The sequence below is a fragment of the Microcaecilia unicolor genome, chromosome 1 (assembly GCF_901765095.1).
Source record: "Microcaecilia unicolor chromosome 1, aMicUni1.1, whole genome shotgun sequence".
NCBI lineage: Eukaryota > Metazoa > Chordata > Amphibia > Gymnophiona > Siphonopidae > Microcaecilia > Microcaecilia unicolor.
This window is the reverse complement of record NC_044031.1, coordinates 242,472,964-242,493,166: the sequence shown is the minus strand read 5'-3', so window position 1 is coordinate 242,493,166 and position 20,203 is coordinate 242,472,964. Positions and strand designations below refer to the sequence as shown.

Here is a 20,203-nt window from a genome sequence, read left to right as displayed (position 1 = left end):
GGAGGTCTTTTACTTAGGCGCGCGTTTTTAAGCGCATATTAAAAATAGGCATGCGCTAAATGCTAAAGACGCCCACAGGAATACATTGGCATCTTTAGCGTTTAGCGTGCGCCTATTTTTAATGCACGCTAAAAACGCCAGTGCGCTTTAGTAAAAGACCCCCTATATTCCTATGGGCACCTTAGCATTTAGTGCATTTTAAATTTTACCATAATCTAAAAAAACTAGCGATCCTTTGTAAAAGGGCCCCTCAGGACCCTGTTTGCTAAGCCGCACTATAGGTGTGCTAGCATTTTTAGCATGTGCTAGTGCACACTAATGCTAGAGACACCCATAGGTATATATGGGTGTCTCTAGCACTCAGCACACGCTAAAAATGCGAGCGCACCTTAGTAAACAGGGCTTTAGATAATGCACCTAGCTTCTAGGCTGACATAGATACTTGCAGTTTATGGAACCCTTGCCATGCTTGTTGTTTAAAAAAAAAAATTGAAAATGTGTTGCAACTAACTTTTCTCCTAAAAGTAAACTGGTTTTCCATAGCACATGAACAGCTGTATGTAGATCTCTTATCTTAACCAAGATGTTTTCCCTATGTAGATCTTAACCTTAGACCTCAGTGGTACAGCTTACCAACAATATGTATTTCTCATTTTGGCAAGTCTTAAGCCCCCACCTCGTCATCGATCATATATATTTGTAATTTCACCTTTCTTGATTTTAATGGCTAGCAGAATTGGTATTAGTCTAACAACAGGAATAATCAGAGAAACACATCCCAGCTATTTTCTGATTTTATTTTAATAAGGTCAGTAATAGTCAAGGGAATGAACCAAGTAGAAAATTGTTCCCGAGGGGGCATTAGAAGAAGAAGTAATATAATCCCAAATGGTATAATGCGATGACCTAGTAATTTCAGATATGATTTTATCATTCAGACCTGGCTGTCTCCTGAGACGACTTCAGTACAATTCTAGCTGATTTCCACTGTCAGAAGCTAACGCTAATAAAATTGTTTTTCTTGAAGGCTAACATGTTAGGAAATTAATTTTATCTAATTATATGAATTGCACAGTCGCTTATCATATTCAAATTAAAATACATTTTGTCAGGTCAGGCCCGAGCTCTTCTGAGAGACCGAGAGCTGACTGTTTTTTTCTTATATTTCTGCAGAGAACAGTGCAGAAAAATGCAAAATATGTTTGTCTTGCAAATAAAAACTGTCCAGTGGACAAGAGACGACGAAACCGCTGTCAGTACTGTAGATTCCAGAAATGTCTCAGTGTTGGCATGGTTAAAGAAGGTGAGGACTTTCAGCTACTATCACTTTTCGTTACTTTAAAATGAATTCCTGTCTGTGATTATTTTTATTAGGAAAGGCTGCCTGGATTTGTTTTGGCTTCCTTTTTAATTGAAAACATGCCATTTACTGCATACATTTGAATTATTTGACAGTTTGAAAGTGATTCTCTACTCCTTGTTTTGTTGATTTAGACATGGATGTTGAAAGCCAAGAATTAATGTTGGTTAAGAAACAGCTTTATACTGTTTGATAATACCTTATGACTAACTTTCCTTATTTGTTTAGTTTAATGAACAAACAATTTGGAAGTCATTGCAAATTACTGGACCTTTAGCTTGGCTTACTCATGCATTACAAGCTGATGCTCTTCTGCCATTTATAGCTGTGTGCATGCATGATCTACCAGCAGACCAATACTTTCTTGATTCCTTTAATTAGTTGTCCGCACGGATAGTCTGAAGGGCAGAAGAGGCCGGCTGCCTTCAAAACCAAAGAGCCCCTTGCAGCAGGAACCTTCCCAGCCCTCTCCTCCCTCTCCTCCCATCAGTATGATGAGCGCCTTGGTCCGAGCCTTAACAGAATCCACACCCAGTGAGCTGGATTATTCTCGAGTAAGTGTGGGGTAGTTTCTGCAGATTTTTGCCGGACAACAGATGTACAATTGTCTATGCAAATATTTAGTGCAGAGCAAAAAGGAGTTAAACAGTAAACATAAAATGAAAACCAGAAACTTATAGAAAATACAGAAGCACACTGTCCTAACGTCAGCGTCTGTTATACTGCATAGAGGTATTGTTTAATCGTATGCATGTTGAACAGAAACACAAAGAGGCCCCTTTTACTGAACTGCAGTAAACACTACCGCAAGTTAAAAACCACTACCGCAGGTGCGCTCAGGCATCCCGCGGTAGTTTTTGCATCAGTGCATGCTTCCCATGCGCTAAAAAATACTTATTTTTAGCACTAAGGGCGTGTTTTGGGGGTCGGAGAGTAGTCGTGTTCTGCACTAATCGGTGAGCACAGCTACATTGCTGCATGCCAACTGATTAGCCTGGGAACCCTTACTGCCTAGAAAAAAGGTGTCGGTAAGTGCTCCCGCGCTAATGACCGCATGCTAATTGTGAAATTAGGACCTCAGCACACAGGAAAACACTGCGCTAGTGAGTGGAGGAGTGGCCTAATGGTTAGTGCAGTGGGTTGTAGACCTGAGGAACTGGGTTCAATTCCTGCTGCTGCATGATGGTAAGCAGTGGGCTGAGATCCTGGGGGACCAGGTTTAATTCCCTCTGCAGCTTCGTGTGACCCTGGACAAGTAACTAGCACTCCATTGCCCCAGGTACAATATATAACTTACCCCCCCTGTTTACTAAGCTGCACTAATGCCAACATAGCCCATTCACTTTGAATGGGCTGTGTCGGCATTGCTGCACAGCTTAGTAAACAGAGGGGTTAGATTGTGAGCTCATTAGAAACAGTGCAAAATACCTGTAATAGAAATTGTAAACCACGTGGAGGGGCATAATCGAAAGGGACGCCCAAGTTTTGTTGAGGACGTTCTCGCAAAACGTCCCGGTGTCCCAATGGAGGGGCAGGGAAACCTGTATTATTGAAACAAAATGGACGTCTATCTTTCTTTTCAATAATACGGTCGGGGACGTCCAAATCTTGAAATTTAGGTCGTCCTTAGAGATGGTCATCCCTAGACTTGGTCGTTTCTGATTTTCAGCGATAATGGAAACCAAGAACGACCATCTCAGAAACGACCAAATGCATGCCCTTTGGTTGTGGGAGGAGCCAGCATTTGTAGTGCACTGGTCCCCCTGACATGCCAGGACACCAACCGGGCACCCTAGGGGGCACTGCAGGGGACTTCATAAATTGCTCCCAGGTACATAGCTCCCTTACCTTGTGCGCTGAGTCCCCCAAAACCCACTAGCCACAACTGTACACCATTACCATACCCTTATGGGTGAAGGGAGGCACCTAGATGTGGGTACAGTGTGTTTGTGGTGGGGTTTGGAGGGCTCGCTGTTTCCTCCATAAACATAACAGGTAGGGTGGGGGATGGGCCTGGGTCCGCCTGCCTGAAGTGCACTGCACCCACTAAAACTGCTCTAGGTACCTGCATATTGCTGTCATGGACCTGAGTATGACATCTGAGGCTGGCACAACATATTTTGAAAGATGTTTCTTGAGGGTGGGAGGGGATTAGTGACCACTGGGGAAGTAAGGGGAGGTCATCCCCGATTCTCTGTGGTGGTCATCTGGTCATTTCGGCCACCTTTTTGTGCCTTGGTCGTAAGAAAAACAGGACCAGGTAAAGTCGTCCAAGTGCTCGTCAGGGACGCCCTTTTTTTTCCCATTATGGGTCGAGGACGTCCATGTGTTAGGCACGCCCAAGTCCCGCCTTCACTACGCCTCTGATATGCCCCCTTGAACTTTGGCCGTCCGTGCGACGGAAAGCAGTTGTGGACATCCAAAATCGGCTTTCGATTATGCTGATTTGGACAACCCTGGGAGAAGGACGCCCATCTTCCGATTTATGTTGAAAGATGGGCGTCCTTCTCTTTCGAAAATGAGCCTGATAGTCACCGCAGGGATCATTTACAGTATATAAGTGCTGAAAATAAATAAATAGCACTGACCACTTTTTTTTTAAATTTTTTATTTATAGCCATTTAAATTTTTACAAGCGATAAAAATAGCATTGACCACTTTTTAGCGCAGCTTAGTAAAAAGGGCCTCAAACTTTTTATTCTTATGCTAATAGCAGAACTGTGATGTCTTAGTGAAGATAGCAGTTGATCTTTCTTTGACTTGTCTCAAAAATGTCTGTTTGCTTTGCTTTCATTAATTCAGTCTTACTGTATGTTGGAAAAAAAAATCGCTATGCTTCCTTTTATCCAGAGCTGGCAGGGAGATGGTGTGTATAAGACCAAGTGTCAGAGACAAAATCAATAGGGCTGCTTATGCAGCACACAGCTACTTTAATTGGCTTTGCTTTCATTCATTATTCTCTGATATGTGGTGTAAGTTTTTAAAAGCAGGCAAGAAAACTATTCACTGCATGTTCTCAGGTTTGTGAATTGTTTCTTTTAGGCCATAATGTTTACTTTCTTTGAATAAATGATGAAAAGTATTTAACCCAACATAAATACTTACAGCCCTTTCAGATTAATAGTGTCATTCCAGAGTGCAGCATTTTTTTTTCTCACAAAATGAGATTGCTGTTATTCTTGAGAGAACAGTGCCATCTGTTAAACGGTGCACGTATTGACTATTTAAAGGTTCAAAATGACCAAAATATGAAAATGATCCCAGACAAACTGTGCTTTGGGTCGTTAGAAAGAATGCCATCGTAAAGCTCCTGCACTGTCAAACTGGATAGATGGATGGAAGCATTTACTGATTTGGCTAGAATTTAAAAAATATTTTTCTTAAAACTGGGCTCTTTCATAGCAGAGCAGAATAATCATAGCAGCCCAACCACATCCATCAGAGCTCAAGATCCAATATTTAAATTCTAAAGTAAAGATTAATTGCAGCAAGTACTTGGGCATTTAGCCGCATCTTAGGCTATGCCACTGGATATACTGGCAAGTAACCAAAAACAGGTGGAGATAAAAAAGGTATGCAAATGAAATCACCTTTCTTTAAAAAGACTCGACACAATCGATGTGTTTCGTCTAAGCAAACCTGCATCAGGAGTCTAAAAACAATACATATAAAGCACATAGGGGCCCTTTTACTAAAGAGTTGGCTTGTGGCAATAGACTTATTTATTTATTTATTTATTAGGATTTATTTATCGCCTTTTTGAAGGAATTCACTCAAGGCGGTATACAGTAAGAATAGATCAAACATGAGCAATAGGCAATTACAGCAGTAAAAATATTCAAGTAACAATACAAAATATGGCATGGTATACTACTTGCAATGACAACACAATACGTAATAGAACATTATAATTGGTAGTGAAGGGTAAGGTAAAGTTGTAACATATACCGAAACAGTACTAGTTACTCTCATGAATAAGCTCAAACAAACGATTGCAACTGGCAAGAACATACTACTTCTACAATTTGACATGTCTAGCGCCTTTGACATGGTTGACCATGGAATACTATTACATATCCTCGAGTACTTCGGAATTGGAGGCAGCGTTCTCAGTTGGTTCAAGGGGTTCCTAATCTCACGATCATACCAAGTGACATCTAACTCGACTACATCAGCCACATGGATACCTGAATGCGGAGTTCCACAGGGATCCCCCCTCTCACCGACCTTATTCAACCTAATGATGATACCCTTGGCCAAATTACTATCAAACCAAAACCTCAACCCATATAACGATTTACATCCCATTTAAACAAGATTTAAAGGAAATTTCCAATGAGATCAACCAAAGCCTACATATCATGCATTCATGGGCGGATGCATTTCAACTGAAACTCAATGCAGAAAAAACCCAATGCCTAATCGTCACCTCTCAACACAACACGAACAAATTCACCACCATTACCACATCAAAACTGAACCTTCCAATATCGGATACCCTAAAAATTCTTGGAGTTACCATTGATCGACACCTAACTCTTGAGAGTCATGTGAAAAACACAACTAAGAAGATGTTCCACTCAATGTGGAAACTAAAAAGAGTGAGACCTTTCTTCTTAAGGACCGTCTTCCGCAATCTGGTACAATCAATGGTACTCAGTCATCTAGACTACTGCAACGCACTCTACGCTGGCTGCAAGGAGCAAATAATCAAGAAACTTCAGACAGCTCAGAACACAGCAGCTAGACTCATATTCGGTAAAACAAAATATGAAAGTGCGAAACCCCTACGAGAAAAGCTACACTGGCTCCCACTTAAAGAATGCATTACGTTCAAAATATGTACCCTAGCTCACAAAATCATTCACAGAGATGCCCCAGCCTACATGTCAGACCTGATAGACTTACCACCTAAGCTACCATTGTCTCCTTCCAAAGTTGCAATGCCTATGTTCCACTATTACATCTCTTAACGACACCTCAATTGTTTCGCTTAACCCTGCATAATGTAATCCCTAACTATCTGTAACAAATTGTATTTCTAACATTCAACTCATATTGTAAGCCACACTGAACCCGCAAAAAGGTGGGAAAATGTTGGATACAAATGCAATAAATAAAATAAATAATTAAATAAATATTAAACAGCAGAATAGTAAAGAAAATACATTTAAGTGTTTCTGGATTATCTGAAACCAAAGAAATTGATCTGATTATGTTGTTTCTGGAGAGTAGACCTTTTTGAATAGGATGGATTTTAATAATTTTCTGACCTTTAGATAGCTCTGGGTTGATTTAACTAATTTAGGTAAGGCATTCCACAATCGAGTACCCAAGAAAACATGTTGCATAATAAATATAATTAAATATAAATGTACATATTTAATGTAAAAACTAAATACAAAGCAATGTGTAAAAAGACAAACATCAGATAGGAATAGCCAAAGCAGCATTAAAAGGTGAAAGGGTCGTGCCACAAATGAATGAACCATATATAGAACAGAGAGCACACATTTATATATTGCATATAACAACATGTAGACTGTTGAACTCATTAGATAAACATATGAAAAAAATGTGCTGGTATTAGCTTGGGCTGGTGATATACAGACGTTAAATCGCAGGTAGCTAAAACACCTAGCTGTGCTAAAACCTAAGAGAAAATCACAACATTTATATACAATATTGAGAGAACACCATTAAAAAAGATCGACATGACTTAGACTGGCAAATATACATGTATTTTGCTAGCACACTGCCTTTTACAGAACATTCAGGCGCTGAGAATGGCCCAAATTGGGGGTCCTTTTACCAAGCTGTGGTAAAAAGGGAACTACGCTAATTTTTGCCACACGCTGAGACCCCTTGTAGCGCAGTGGGGAAAAAATGCTGAAAATAGCCATGGCCATGTGGTAAGATTGCTCTTACCACATGGCCATGTGAGGGGGAGCACTTATGCCACCCACGTGATTACCACCGAAATAGTACCACGCTAAAAAAATACAGGTCAATTTTCCCCAGCGCTGGAAATGGTACGTGCCGGGCCTGGAACTACTGCCAGTGTTTGCATTGGGCCAGCGGTAGCTCCAGTTTAACATATGGTAAGCCTGTGTTGGGCTTACCTCCATTTTGTAAAAAGGCCGCTGGATGTCCTAGTTCCTTTGTAGACATCCTGTGGACAATGGGGCTTTTCATATTCTCCGCGTCTCCTTCAGGAGAACATAACTTTGGATATAGGCTACACTATGGTGGTTATTTCAGAAGGGTTATTCATGATTTGCATATATAATTACCAGCACGTACAGATATATATCACATACGCAAGTAAAACCCCAGTTCATAAAGCTGATATTTATACATACACATCCATAGTGTAGATATTTCAAGAGGGTTTGGTTTAGGCATGATTTGGGCAGGTCTAAAATCTACACACATATTCCCTATTTCAGAAAGGGAATCCATAAGTATGTGGGAAAAATCGCATGTTGGGATTTACACCTGTGCAAAGCATGGTGGAGCCTTCAAGCTCTTGTGCTCATGAAGGCCCTGCTGGTTCTGCTCCTTTGATGCGTTTCCTATGTGTCAGGAATGTGTCAGAGGGGGTGGGACCAGCAGGACCTTCGCAAGCATATAGGTTCAAAGGCTCCCAGTTGCTCAATGCTGGTGCTGTGTTTATTGCTGCAGCAGGCCTGGAGGCATGGCAGCAGTGGTCCACAGTGGCAGCAGAAAGGAAGGACATTGGCCTGGGTCCTGCAATCCAGCAGCCCCCCTACTGCCCCCTCATTTTTCCAATGGGCTACTGGAGAGCTGTGCCCCCTGTATGCAGGGGCCTAGGGCAGCTGCCTCTTTTGCTCATCAGTAAAAGTGGTCCTGACAGGGAGCATCCAATTTTATAAGTATAAACATGGAAATAATCAGTAGAGGATAATTTTTTTCTTGACTGGAATAATAAAAGTGAGCTGGATGAAATTGCACCAGTGTCAGTTAGGAAAGTTAGAATGAGGGAATCAGTTAAATGGTTTGATGAAGAACAGAAATTGTTAAATGGGGCATCTAGAAAATTGGAACGACTTTGGAGGAAAAGTCCAACAAATGAGAATAAGAATAATTGGAGACAGGCAATTCATAAATATAAGTTTACTATCTCATTTAAGAGAAGACTATTATTCATAGCTTATAGGTAAGAATAAATTGATACTAAGCAAATTTTCAACATTGTCAACAAACAATTTGATGTAGATCATTTAACCAGATCAGAAATTTTCACCTATCCGTCTTCAAACACATTGACTTCTTTTTTTAAGGATAAGGTGTGTATCTTTAAGAACACAAGTGACTGCTTCAGACATTCCAGAACTGGAATTAGAGTCAGAGATTGCAGCTGACTGAATTTGGAATAGTTTTATTAGTTAAACATTAGTTGAAATATTGTGCTAAATCCTCCTATTGTCTTGACACATGTCCTGCCAATTTGATGAGAAATGCTTCTCCAGCATTTTACGCTATCTTATCTGATTGGTTAAGTCATTGTCTTAGTAAAGGTTTGTTTCCGAAATCAGGAGTAGCATTGTACTAACACCAATACCTAAAAATCCTAAGGGTAACTTGTAGGAGGTTGCAAACTATAGACCGGTTGTATCAATTCCATTGTTGATAAAGATTATGGAACCTGGGTTGGGATGCAGCTGGAGGATTACTTGTCAACATTTGATTTACTGCATTATTCACAATCAAGGTTCCGCAATGGTCATAGCAGTGAAATCATTCTGGGTGCCCTGATAACTCAAGGGAGATATATGTTGAGTAAAGGCTGAAACTCTGTGATTATTCAATTTGATTTGTTGAGTGCTTTCAACCTCATGGATTATACAACCGTAATAGCCTTGTTGGATAGTTTTGGAAAATCTGGTGCAGTGTTGAACTGGTTTAAGGGCTTTCTAACTGGGAGGAATTATAGTGTTAAGATGCAAGGTGTCCTTTCTGATATCTGGGAACCAATATGTGGGGTGCCACAGGGTTACCCCCCCCCCCCCCCCCCCCCCCATGGCTAGTGCTGTTCAATGTATTGTTACAGCAGCTATGGAGATTATTGGAGAAATTGAAGGTATTCTTTTTATATTTATGCGGATGATATTACTATTCTTCTGCCAACCTCTAAAGAATATGCTGATATCTTAAATGACATCCAAAGATGAGTTAATATCATGAAAGTTAGGTAAAAGAATTTCATTTAAAACAACCAATAAAAAATGAAATTCTTATAGATTGGCTCCCCCAAAGAGATTAAGGTAGAGAAATCTTTACCATTCGGACCACGAATTTTAAAATTTGAATTTCCCTCCCAGTTTTAGGTGTAGAAGTAGACAGTCAGTTGACCATGGTTAATCAAGTCAATAAGGTAATAATACATTCTTTTTTGCTACTAAGAAAATTAAGATCTATTCGCAGAAATTTTGAAATGTTTCCTTTTCGACTTATAGTGCAATTATTGTTACTTTCTAAATTGGATTACTTCAACATTGAATATGTGGGCTGCACTAATTCTTTTTTACTGAAAAGGTTGTAAACAATTCAGAATTTGGCAATTAGGGTGATTTTTTTTTTCTCTAAGAATGGATGAATCTGTAACTCCTTATTTGTATACATTACATTGGCTCCCAGTTACAGCAAGATCATATTTTAAAAAGTGTATAATTGTCTTTCAGACATTGCATGGAAATATCCCTTCTTACTGGGTAGTTTCCCCCCCCCCCCCCCCTTTATTATTATTATTTTTTAGTTACATTTGTACCCCATGCTTTCCCACTCATGGCAGTCTCAATGCGGCTTACATGGGGCAATGGAGGGTTAAGTGACTTGCCCAGAGTCACAAGGAGCTGTGCCTGAAGTGGGAATCAAACTTAGTTCCTCAGGTCCCCAGGACCAGAGTCCACCACCCTAACTACTAGGCCACTCCTCCACTTCTCATTAGTTGTCCTTAAGTAGACAACTAATGAGAAGGCAAATATCTCTATTATTTCCCTCAGTAAAGCTGATTTTCAAACAGCTTTCAGATTCACTTCTATTTCAAGCCACTTCATTATGGAATTCTCTTCCATCATCTGTTCATTCTTTAACTCATTATTTATTGTTTCATAAACAACTTAAGACTATTCTGTTTAAGAAATATGTGAAATGATTTATTATTATGTTGTCATTTTGATTTTGTACATTCACAGTTGTCTGTTCTGGTAGCTTTTCTTCTTTATATAGTTCATGTTGAACTGTGAAGGCTGCCCGCCTCGATCAGAAACTAGTAATATTTGCCATATTCCCCCACCTTGTCAGGCTTTTCTTGAGTCCACAATCCACCCTGCATTTTTCTTATTAGCACCCCTATTGTAGAATGCCTTTCCTGTATAATTAGTGTGTGGAAACGTCATTTGCAAGGTTTAAAAAAGGTCTAAGGACTCTTTTTGAGCCTGTGTTTGGGGTATCACTGGACAACATGGTTAAGTAGTAGCTAATTCCCTTCCATATTCCCCTCTTGTATTATTGTTATAACTCTCCAGTCTCTGTGCTCTCCTGTATTGTTTTTTCACGCTTGATGTTTCCTTATTGTTGACTTGTAAATTGTTTTGTTGTGTAAATAAAAGGTGGTATGAAAAGTATCAAATAAACTAAATTAAACTAAACTCTTGTCTGGTACCATGAGAGACTTTTGTGGCCTGTTACCAGTTTAAGGCAAAGTTGCCCACTTCACTGATCCCGAGGGTTGAATGTGTTCTCACCTCTTATTGGTTGAGATCCAAATGCATGGTTTGAGCTAGGAACTGAGTATGGTACTTTCTTGGTAGTTTGACACTGAAAAGATTAATTGGTGTGATAATTAAGAGGAAGCCCATTCAATTCCTATGGGCTTCCCCTCATTTTCCGCATGGGAATTGCTAGTATAGCTTTGTAAAAGAAGCCCATAGTGAGGTAAATTTGTAAAACTCCTGGTTGTGGTCAGTGTTACCAACTTATAACTATCATTTACCTTTTATAGACATGATATACCGACTCTTTCGTACACGAGTCAAAGTGGTTTACAAAATAATATACTTAAGATAAAATGCTAGAAAAGGAATGCCATAAATTTGATAGGACCGAATAAACATTCAGCAAGTAACAGTAAAAACCATTCACAATTAATTAAATTGTCACCCACTGTTCCCCAAACCAATGAATCCCGATTGCAGGCCCAGCTGTTGAGTAGCACACTATAATTAAAGGTCTACATTGGCCCATGGTTTAACATAATAACATGTAGTCCATTTGGGTACAAAGTTAAGCCAAGGATTTATTGGCATTAGTGCTCTTCAGTAGATGGACATGAGGCCCCACCCTGCAAAACATGACTGTAACTCCACCAAATGTTAATTGTAAGCAGTGCATTTTGTCTAGCAAAAAAGGTGCCGGTACGTACTCAAATGCCAGGACACCCTTCAGGGATGGAGTGATCATTGAGGGAGCCACCCCACAATAGCCAGGCCTCCCACAATAGCCAGGCCCCCTGCAACCAGACACAGAATCTATGACAAGGCAGAATTTATATGTAGAACCTGAGCTCTTTCATTAAAATATTTGAACCATGGGTCAATTTTAGCAGACAGTGGAAAAGGTGCCGGTACTCAGTACCCCCAAGTACCCCCTCAAAAAAAGCCCTGATTGTAAGCCAATGTAAATTGCAATTCCACCATGTAAACTGTAAGCCATTTTGTAAATTGTGAGCCACTTTGAACCAATGGATAATAGTGGGATACAAGAATACATAAATAAATAAATAATCAAATATTATTTAAAAAATATGTTTGCAGCACAGCTCAAAAAGAGGCATAATATTTTTCTAGTCTAAGATGCTGTGGCAAAGAATTCCTCAATGCATGGGCTAAAAAATAAAAAGCACTAAATCTAGTAGACTCCCATTTTGCTTTGGATGGATGGGGCAGTACAAGTCTGTTATCTGTGAGAGAGTGAAGGGTACGAAGTGGGGTATAAGGATAATATGTTTCCTCCCGGATTCTATGTATGGGGCTACATTCTGTAAATGGTGCCTGAAAATTCCATGCAGAAAACAAGTACACCTAGGCGTATTCTCTAAAGCATGCCTATATTTTTAGAATAGGCTTAAATTTCCACACAGTATATAGAATACGCCAAGCGCCTCTCCATGCAACCAAATTTAGTTGCAGCCATTTAAACCATGTTTTACTTGGCGTAAATCCCAACACCTAAATTAGGCACAGAGCAGATGTATTCTATAGCAACGCACATAGATTTTAGAAACACCCACGTCCCACCCATGGCCATGCCCCCTTTTCAACTATGTGACTTAGAATTTACGCCCACTGTGTTACAGAATACACTTAGCAAGTTGTGCACATAAATGCCAATTAGTGCTGATAATTGCTTGTTAACATCCAATTGACAGCGCTGATTAGCTAGTTAACCAATTAAGTTACACACACTGTTATAGAATACACTTCAGTTTCCTCACAGAAATTAAGGTATGATATATAAAGGGGCATAATTGAATGGGGCACTCAAGTTGTCATGAGGGCATCCTCGCAGGATGGCCCCGTAAAGGGGCGGGGCAACCCGTATTATCGAAACAAGATGGGCGTCCATCTTTCGTTTCGATAATATGGTCGGGGACACCCAAATCATGAAATTTAGGTCGACCATAGAGATGGTCGTCCTTAGGTCGTTTTTGAGATGGTCATCCCTGGTTTTCGGCAATAATGGAAACCGAGAATGCCCATCTCAAAAATGACCAAATCCAAGCTATTTGGTTGTGGGAGGAGCCAGCATTCGTAGTGCACTGGTCCCCCTGACATGCCAGGACACCAACCGGGTACCCTAGGGGGCACTGCAGTGGACTTCACAAATTGCTCCCAGGTGCATAGCTTTCTTACCTTCGGTGCTGAGCCTCCCAACCCCCCCCCCCAAAACCCACTCCCCACAACTGTACACCACTACCATAGCCCTAAGGGGTGAAGGGGGCACCTACATGTGGGTACAGTGGGTTTTGGGGGGGTTTGGAGAGCTCAACATTTACCAGCACAAGTGTAACAGGTAGGGGGGGGATGGGCCTGGGTCTGCCTGCCTGAAGTGCACTGTACCCACTAAAAACTGCTCCACGGTCTTGCATACTGCATGGAGCTGGGTATGACATTTGAGGCTGGCATAGAGGCTGGAAAAAATGTTTTTAAACATTTTTTGGGTGGGAGGGGGTTGGTGACCACTGGGGGAGTAAGGGGAGATCATCCCCGATTCCCTCCGGTGGTCATCTGGTCAGTTTGGGCACCTTTTCAAGGCTTGGTCGTGAAAAATAATGGATCAAGTAAAGTCGGCCAAATGCTTGTGAGGGACACCCTTCTTTTTTCCATTATTGGCTGAGGACGCCCATCTCTAAATCACGCCCCAGTCCCGCCTTCAGTACGGTGCCGACATGCCCCCATGAATTTTGGTCATCCCCGCGATGGAAAGCAGTTGAGGACCCCCAAAATCGGCTTTCCATTATGCCGATTTGGGCGACCCTGAGAGGACGCCCATCTCCCGATTTGTGTCAGAAGATGGGCATCCTTCTCTTTCGAAAATTCACCTGATAGAATCCCAGGGATGGTGACTAATTTGGCAGTGTGCTAAATTGCACACAAATCTTAATTATTTAACAAGCCAGTTGGCACCGATAATTGGCCAATAACAAGCAATTAGCTGCACTAATTGGCACTAATTAGAATTTACATGTGCAGCTTTCTAAGCATATTCTATAAAGTAGTACGCATAAATTCTAATGCGTGGATGGATGTGGCCATGGGAGGGGCTTGGGTGGCTCATGGGCATATCTAGAAATTATGTGCACAGCTATAGAATACGCCCGATCCGCAACCAAGTTAGGTGTGGGCATTTACACCAGGTTTTAGTTGGCATAAATGGTCACACCTAAATTTAGTTGTGGTTATGGGCGCTATGCGTATTCTATAAACCATGCCTAACATTAGTCACGATGTGTAGAATAGCACTAAGCGCTTTTTTTTCTGCATCGATTTTTTTGGGCAACATATGTAGAATCTAGTCCTTCATGTGTAAGAGTTAATACTTTAAACTTCATCTTGAAATCTATTGGAAGCCAGTTTAAGAAGGGGTGTGACATGGTCACGTTGCTTTGCCCTGCAGAAAATCCTGGCTGTTGTGTTTTGAAGAGTCTGTAAACTTGACATACCGCCTTAGGTAAAAGAAGGTCAAAGCAGTGTTCAATAAAAATACTAAAATCATAAAGCAGAAAAGGAACTACAATAGGACAGGAAAGATACAATCAAACACAGGACCTGGCTTCCAAGGGGGGGCCTGGTGCTGGGGTCTGTCTCTCTCCTGCTCCTGTGTTTCTGGACCTGACTGATTGCGTTAACATGATAACACGTGTCCCAGCACACAGGAGCAGGAGAGTGACAGACCGAGGGATGAGCCGACATGGGAAGGTAAGGGGTGGGGGGCAGCAGCGGCCCAAATGGAGAGGGGGGTGGCAACCTGAATGGGTGGTGATGGTGACCTGAGTGGGGGGGCAGTGGTGGCTCTGGTGGCCCTGCCCCAGGCCTGGCTCTGTTTTTGGTGGCCCTAATAACATAAACTAAATGCAAATTGGGAGGGAGGGGTAAGGGGGCAAGGGGTTTTCAAAGGGGACACAGCATTGTATCTTGAAGGCTACTCGTAGGTGCCAGCACCTAGGTAGGATCAAATCCAAAGGCAGTCTTGAAGAATAAGGTCTTCAGTTTAGTTTTAAATTTAACTAAGTAGAGCTCAGATCTAATTTCTGCAGATAAGCCAATTCCAAAGATGGGGGGGGGGGGGGGGGGGGGGAGGGCAGGAAAAAGAAAGCTGAATGCCGAGTGGACTCATAGTGAGCTTGTCTCGGTGAGGGTAGAACCAGTCAGTTTGGCGATACCTGCATATATAATATTACAATAATCATACCGTGAGTTAATGTAAGCATAATATAAAGAATGAAGAGAATTTGTGTCCACATAATTACGGATTACTCTTAATTTACGCAAAAAAAGAAACCTGTACTATGTGTAGAAGACAGAATGAGAGCGCAGAATCCAAGATGACTCCCAAGTACGTAAATGAAGGGGCAGGAACAATTGGCCTGTTAAAAAGAATAGGAATATGAGAAAGAGTAGGTGTTGAGTCAGTGATCCAACAGGCAACAGTTTTCTCTGGATTCAATATTAGCTGATGTTCTTGTAGCCATGATGCAACTTCATGGAGATATTTCTGAAGTGGCTGTAAGTCAATACATAACTGCTGGTGTAATTGCTACTACCAGTAAGTACAACTCTTTCCAAAAATGTTTTTTATCATAAAAAATCCCGATAGTATGCAACCATATTTTGATGAACAGGTAGGCGGTAACAGCAGTTAGCGTATCTGGGTTTAAAAAAGGTTTGGACAAATTCCTGGAGGAAAAGTCCATACGCTGTTATTGAGACAGACATGGGGGAAGCCACTGCTTGCCCTGGGATTTGTAGTATGGAGTGTTGCCACGATTTGGGTTTCTACCAGGTACTTGTGACCTGCCTTGGCCACTGTTTGGAAGACAGGATACTGGGCTAGATGGACCATTGGTCTGACCCAGTATGGCTACTCTTATGAACAAAAGTTTTTCCCCTGGGCCAAATGATACCACGTGACACACTGAGCAAAAGGTACCAATAGTGAGGTTACAATTAACAGAGATAAAGGCTATAACTTTTGGAGGAGCAACTTTCACTTTGGAAAGTTTTGTCTACTGTAGGCTTAGTAAAAAGGGAATATGCAATTCTTTTTCACAACTTTGATGTTTTTCATGGTCTTCAGCCTAAAAACTGCAGGTACCTGAAGTGGGGTATGTAATTTCTGGGGTTAATTACTTTTTTTTATTGATAAACATTTCTCATTTTCACAGATGTAATTTGTCCATACCTGAGGCTGAAATTTTGCAAGATCATGCAGTTGATACCCCTCTATCTTGTAGTATAAATAAGTCACAAACCCCACTTTGGTACCTTTTTGCTCAACAGGTCACAAATTATTACAAATATATATATATATAATATTCATGTAATGTGTATTATTTCATTTCATTTATTACCATTTGTATACCTAAGTTGTCCAGAGTGGTGTACAAATTAAACATATACAATAATAAAAGCATTACAAAACAAAACTCATCAAATACAGTACAAACAGATTGATCACTGTACTGTGTCAGTCAACTGCCGAAGTCAATTTTTAGCATACAGCAAAGAATGCTGTTTCAGCAGTCTTTTAAACAATCCTGAATTATTCTGGGTCCTAAGGGTTCCAGGGAGCTTGTTCCACTCTGTCAGAAACATAGAGACATGATGGCAGATAAAGGTTATATGGCCCATCCAGTCTGCCCATCCTCTGTAACCCCTAACTCTTCCTTTTCCTAAGCAATCCCACATGTGTATCCCATGCCTTTTAAAATTCTGACACAGTCCTCGATTCCACAACCTCCACCGGGAGGTCATTCCATGCTTCCACCACCATTTCTGTGAAATAATACTTTCTTAGATTACTCCTAAACCTATTCCCTCTTAACGTCATCGTATGCCCCCTCGTTCCAGAGCTTTCCTTCAGTTGAAAAAGGCACACTTCCTGTACATTAATGCCCTTGAGATATTTCAACATCTCTGTCATATCTCCTCTCTTCCAGATTCGCCTGCTAATGTCCTCCAAACGAAATAGCAAAAAATCAAGACTCTGATGGGCCGATGATCAGAAGCAAATGCCAGCGCCTGCGTTTGCTACCGCCCTATGATCAGAGCCCCTGAATGTGTCAAACAATGTGCTCGTGGGCTCTTAGCGCAAGTAGCATGCAAATGCATGCTAAACATATTCCTCCCCAGTGATCAGCGGGCAGCGCGCCAAACATTGGCACGCTGTCCACGGCAAACCCTAATCCAGCCCAGATTTGCATGTGCAATTTTAAGTGCCATATATAGAATCCAGGGGCTCTCCCCCAGATTTTATATATGGCATGCGCCTTAATAGTTTAACGAGCCACTTAGTCATGATAAGTGGCTGATAACGACCACTTATCATCATTAATTGGATTTAATTGGAATTTACACACACACTCTGTGCTTAGGCGTATTCTATAAAGCGGCATGCGTAAATTCCAATGAATGCAGCCAAAAAGGGGGCGTGGCCATGGGCAGAGTGTGTGAGTGATGGGCCTATCAATCAAGTCTATAAGCGCACCTAAATGTAGACACATCCACCCGGCCTAAGGCATATTCTATGCATCACACCTACATTTAGACATGTCTAATAGTAGACACCTAGGCATCTTGGACGCGCCTAGATTCTAGACACCATATTTAGAATAAAGCCCACTTTGTATAATTTCTATGTGAATCTAAAAAAAAAAAAAGGAAGCAAAAGAAATTTATTCATGTGTTACTGTGCTTGTGAAAGTGTTAAAAGAGCTGAGTATCAATAACATTTATCAAAACACTTTCCCCCTAATGCTATACAAGTCACCAAAAATTGTGGGCAATTTAATTGAATAACAAGCCAATTAGTGACAATAATTGGCTTTTTAACAAGCAATTATTGGTGCTAATTGGAATCAGTTAAGATGTACGTGTGTAAATTTACAAGTACGAAAGCAGACATAAGATACAAAACTGCTGTCAGTAAGTCTTATATTCAAAAAACTGTGGGGGTCTTTTATTAAAGCTTAGCTTGAGTTATCTGCAGCAGGGCCCATAGGAATAAAATGGACCATGCTGCAGATAACTCGAACTAATCTTTAGTAAAAGACCCCCCTGTGTAACAGCAGCTTCTTCCTCGCAAAGGAAGAAGCTGCTGTTACAATACCCCTGATGTAGCCTGTTTGGCAAAACGTCACCACGTCGGACCCTATTGAATAAAAATTGTTTGGGTCCTTTTGAATAAAGATTCTTCTGGATCTTGTGTCTGCTTTGGTGCCTGTATATCCTGTTTGCTGCAGACTACAAAAGCCTCTTCTTCGTGCTCATGTGTAAATTTAGGCATATGATCCATGCCTAAAATTTACGAACATCCTGAAAAAGGGGGCACGGAAATGGGAAGGGCACGGGCAGATCAGGGCGGATCGTGGGTGTGTTTTTTGGTTACACATGCAATTATAGAATAAGGGGGTTCTGCAAGTAAATTTAAGCGGGGACATTTGCACCATGTTTTCGTGGATTCAAGTGGACACACTTAAATTTACACGTGACTCCCGGGACTTAAGCGCTATTCTATAAACCATGCCTAACTTTATAGTCGTGGCTTAAAGAATAACACTTAAGTGGGGGGAGGGGGGGTTCGGTGCAGATTTTTAAGGCACAATTTATAGAATTTAGCTCTTTATGGTGTAACTTTGCTACCATCACCAACAACATTCAAACATTCATATTATCTGTTGAGGTAACAGATAATTCATTTGCTTTGTATTTCAGAAAGCAAAAAGGATGCACATTTCTCCTTTTACTTTGAGTAGGTGTATTCAGCATAGCATTTATTACATGGCCTGGATGTTGTCTAGCTTTCTGCTGTTAATAAGGTTGGTTTACTATTTGATTAGGAGGATTGTATTTTCCATACTGAGTGATTTTATAATGTGTTAATGTTTTGTTGAATGTATTTAATTATGTGAATTGTGTAGGGGCCTTTTTACTTAAGCTTAGTGTGTGCTAAGTGCCACTTGGCTTGGAGTTTTAGCATAGGACATGGAGCATTTAGCACATGCTAAGCTTTAGTAAAAGGGCCCCTTAGTGATTTATTGATAAGCGGTATATCAAATATGAAAATAAATACAGTACAGTCTTAATTATCTGAACTTCACTGATCCAAACATCTGGTGACATCACGTGGCTTTTCTTTCCATTTTCCGTACCCGGCACCCTACTTTTACTGACTTTGTTTCTGTATTGTTTGTGGGGTTACCATTGTTTTCCCTATTATCTGACTTTTCATTTATCCAACAATGGGTCCCATTTAGGTCGGATAATCCAGACTTTACTGTAAATTAATACATTTACATAAGAATCGTCCGCTCCAATTTTAAACATTCATAATACTATTTCCTCTAATTTTCTTGTAGTACTGTGCTACTGACCAGGCTGCTGCAGGCACAGACACAGAACATGTGCAACAGTTTTACAACCTACTGATGGTCTCTATTGAGGTATCCAGAACATGGGCCGAAAAAATCCCTGGCTTTACTGACCTCCCAAAGGAAGATCAGACTTTATTAATAGAATCAGCTTTTCTGGAATTATTTGTACTAAGACTGTCTATCAGGTAAGTAGTGTGACTCACTTTTACAAACTAGTACTTTATGCTTTTGGAAATTAAGCCAGAGCACACATTTCTACAAGCTTTTGCTAATTATAGCATTGTTATAATAATAATAACAGTAACATATATAGAGCCTTCAGTGCACGATTATTCATACGGCTATGGCACATAGGCAGTGCAGGGTGGTAAGAAAGCAAACCTATGTCTCACAGCTTTGTATCTTCAGTATGTGTTTCATTACTGCCTACGTTTTGTCATTTCCTGTGTTTTCCACATGGCTATGAGAAATTATGAAACATTTTACTGAAAAAAGTCAGAATTTATTTAGACCCATTCCCTTCTGAATTTGACAGCAATCTTTTTGATTTAACATTTGATCATTATTGCCCTGCTTTTCATTGTGGGTAGGGAGAGGGAGTCTTGGTTTCCCTATCTATCTATTCAGTTGTAGGAAAGACAAATGATCAGTTGGGAGTCCAATACACA

The 20,203-nt window shown here is 40.7% G+C and overlaps 1 protein-coding gene across 2 annotated transcripts in view; it reads left to right on the top strand.

Annotated features, from left to right (window-relative positions):
- The window catches only part of NR4A3 (nuclear receptor subfamily 4 group A member 3), a 113,394-nt gene that overhangs the window by 27,149 nt on the left and 66,042 nt on the right, over nucleotides 1–20,203 (top strand). For both annotated transcript variants that reach the window (XM_030205148.1, XM_030205149.1), the window contains exons 4-6: nucleotides 1,174–1,303; nucleotides 1,742–1,914; nucleotides 19,521–19,720. In XM_030205148.1, the coding sequence (XP_030061008.1) occupies nucleotides 1,174–1,303; nucleotides 1,742–1,914; nucleotides 19,521–19,720 (503 nt within the window). The remainder of the gene's footprint in view (nucleotides 1–1,173; nucleotides 1,304–1,741; nucleotides 1,915–19,520; nucleotides 19,721–20,203) is intronic.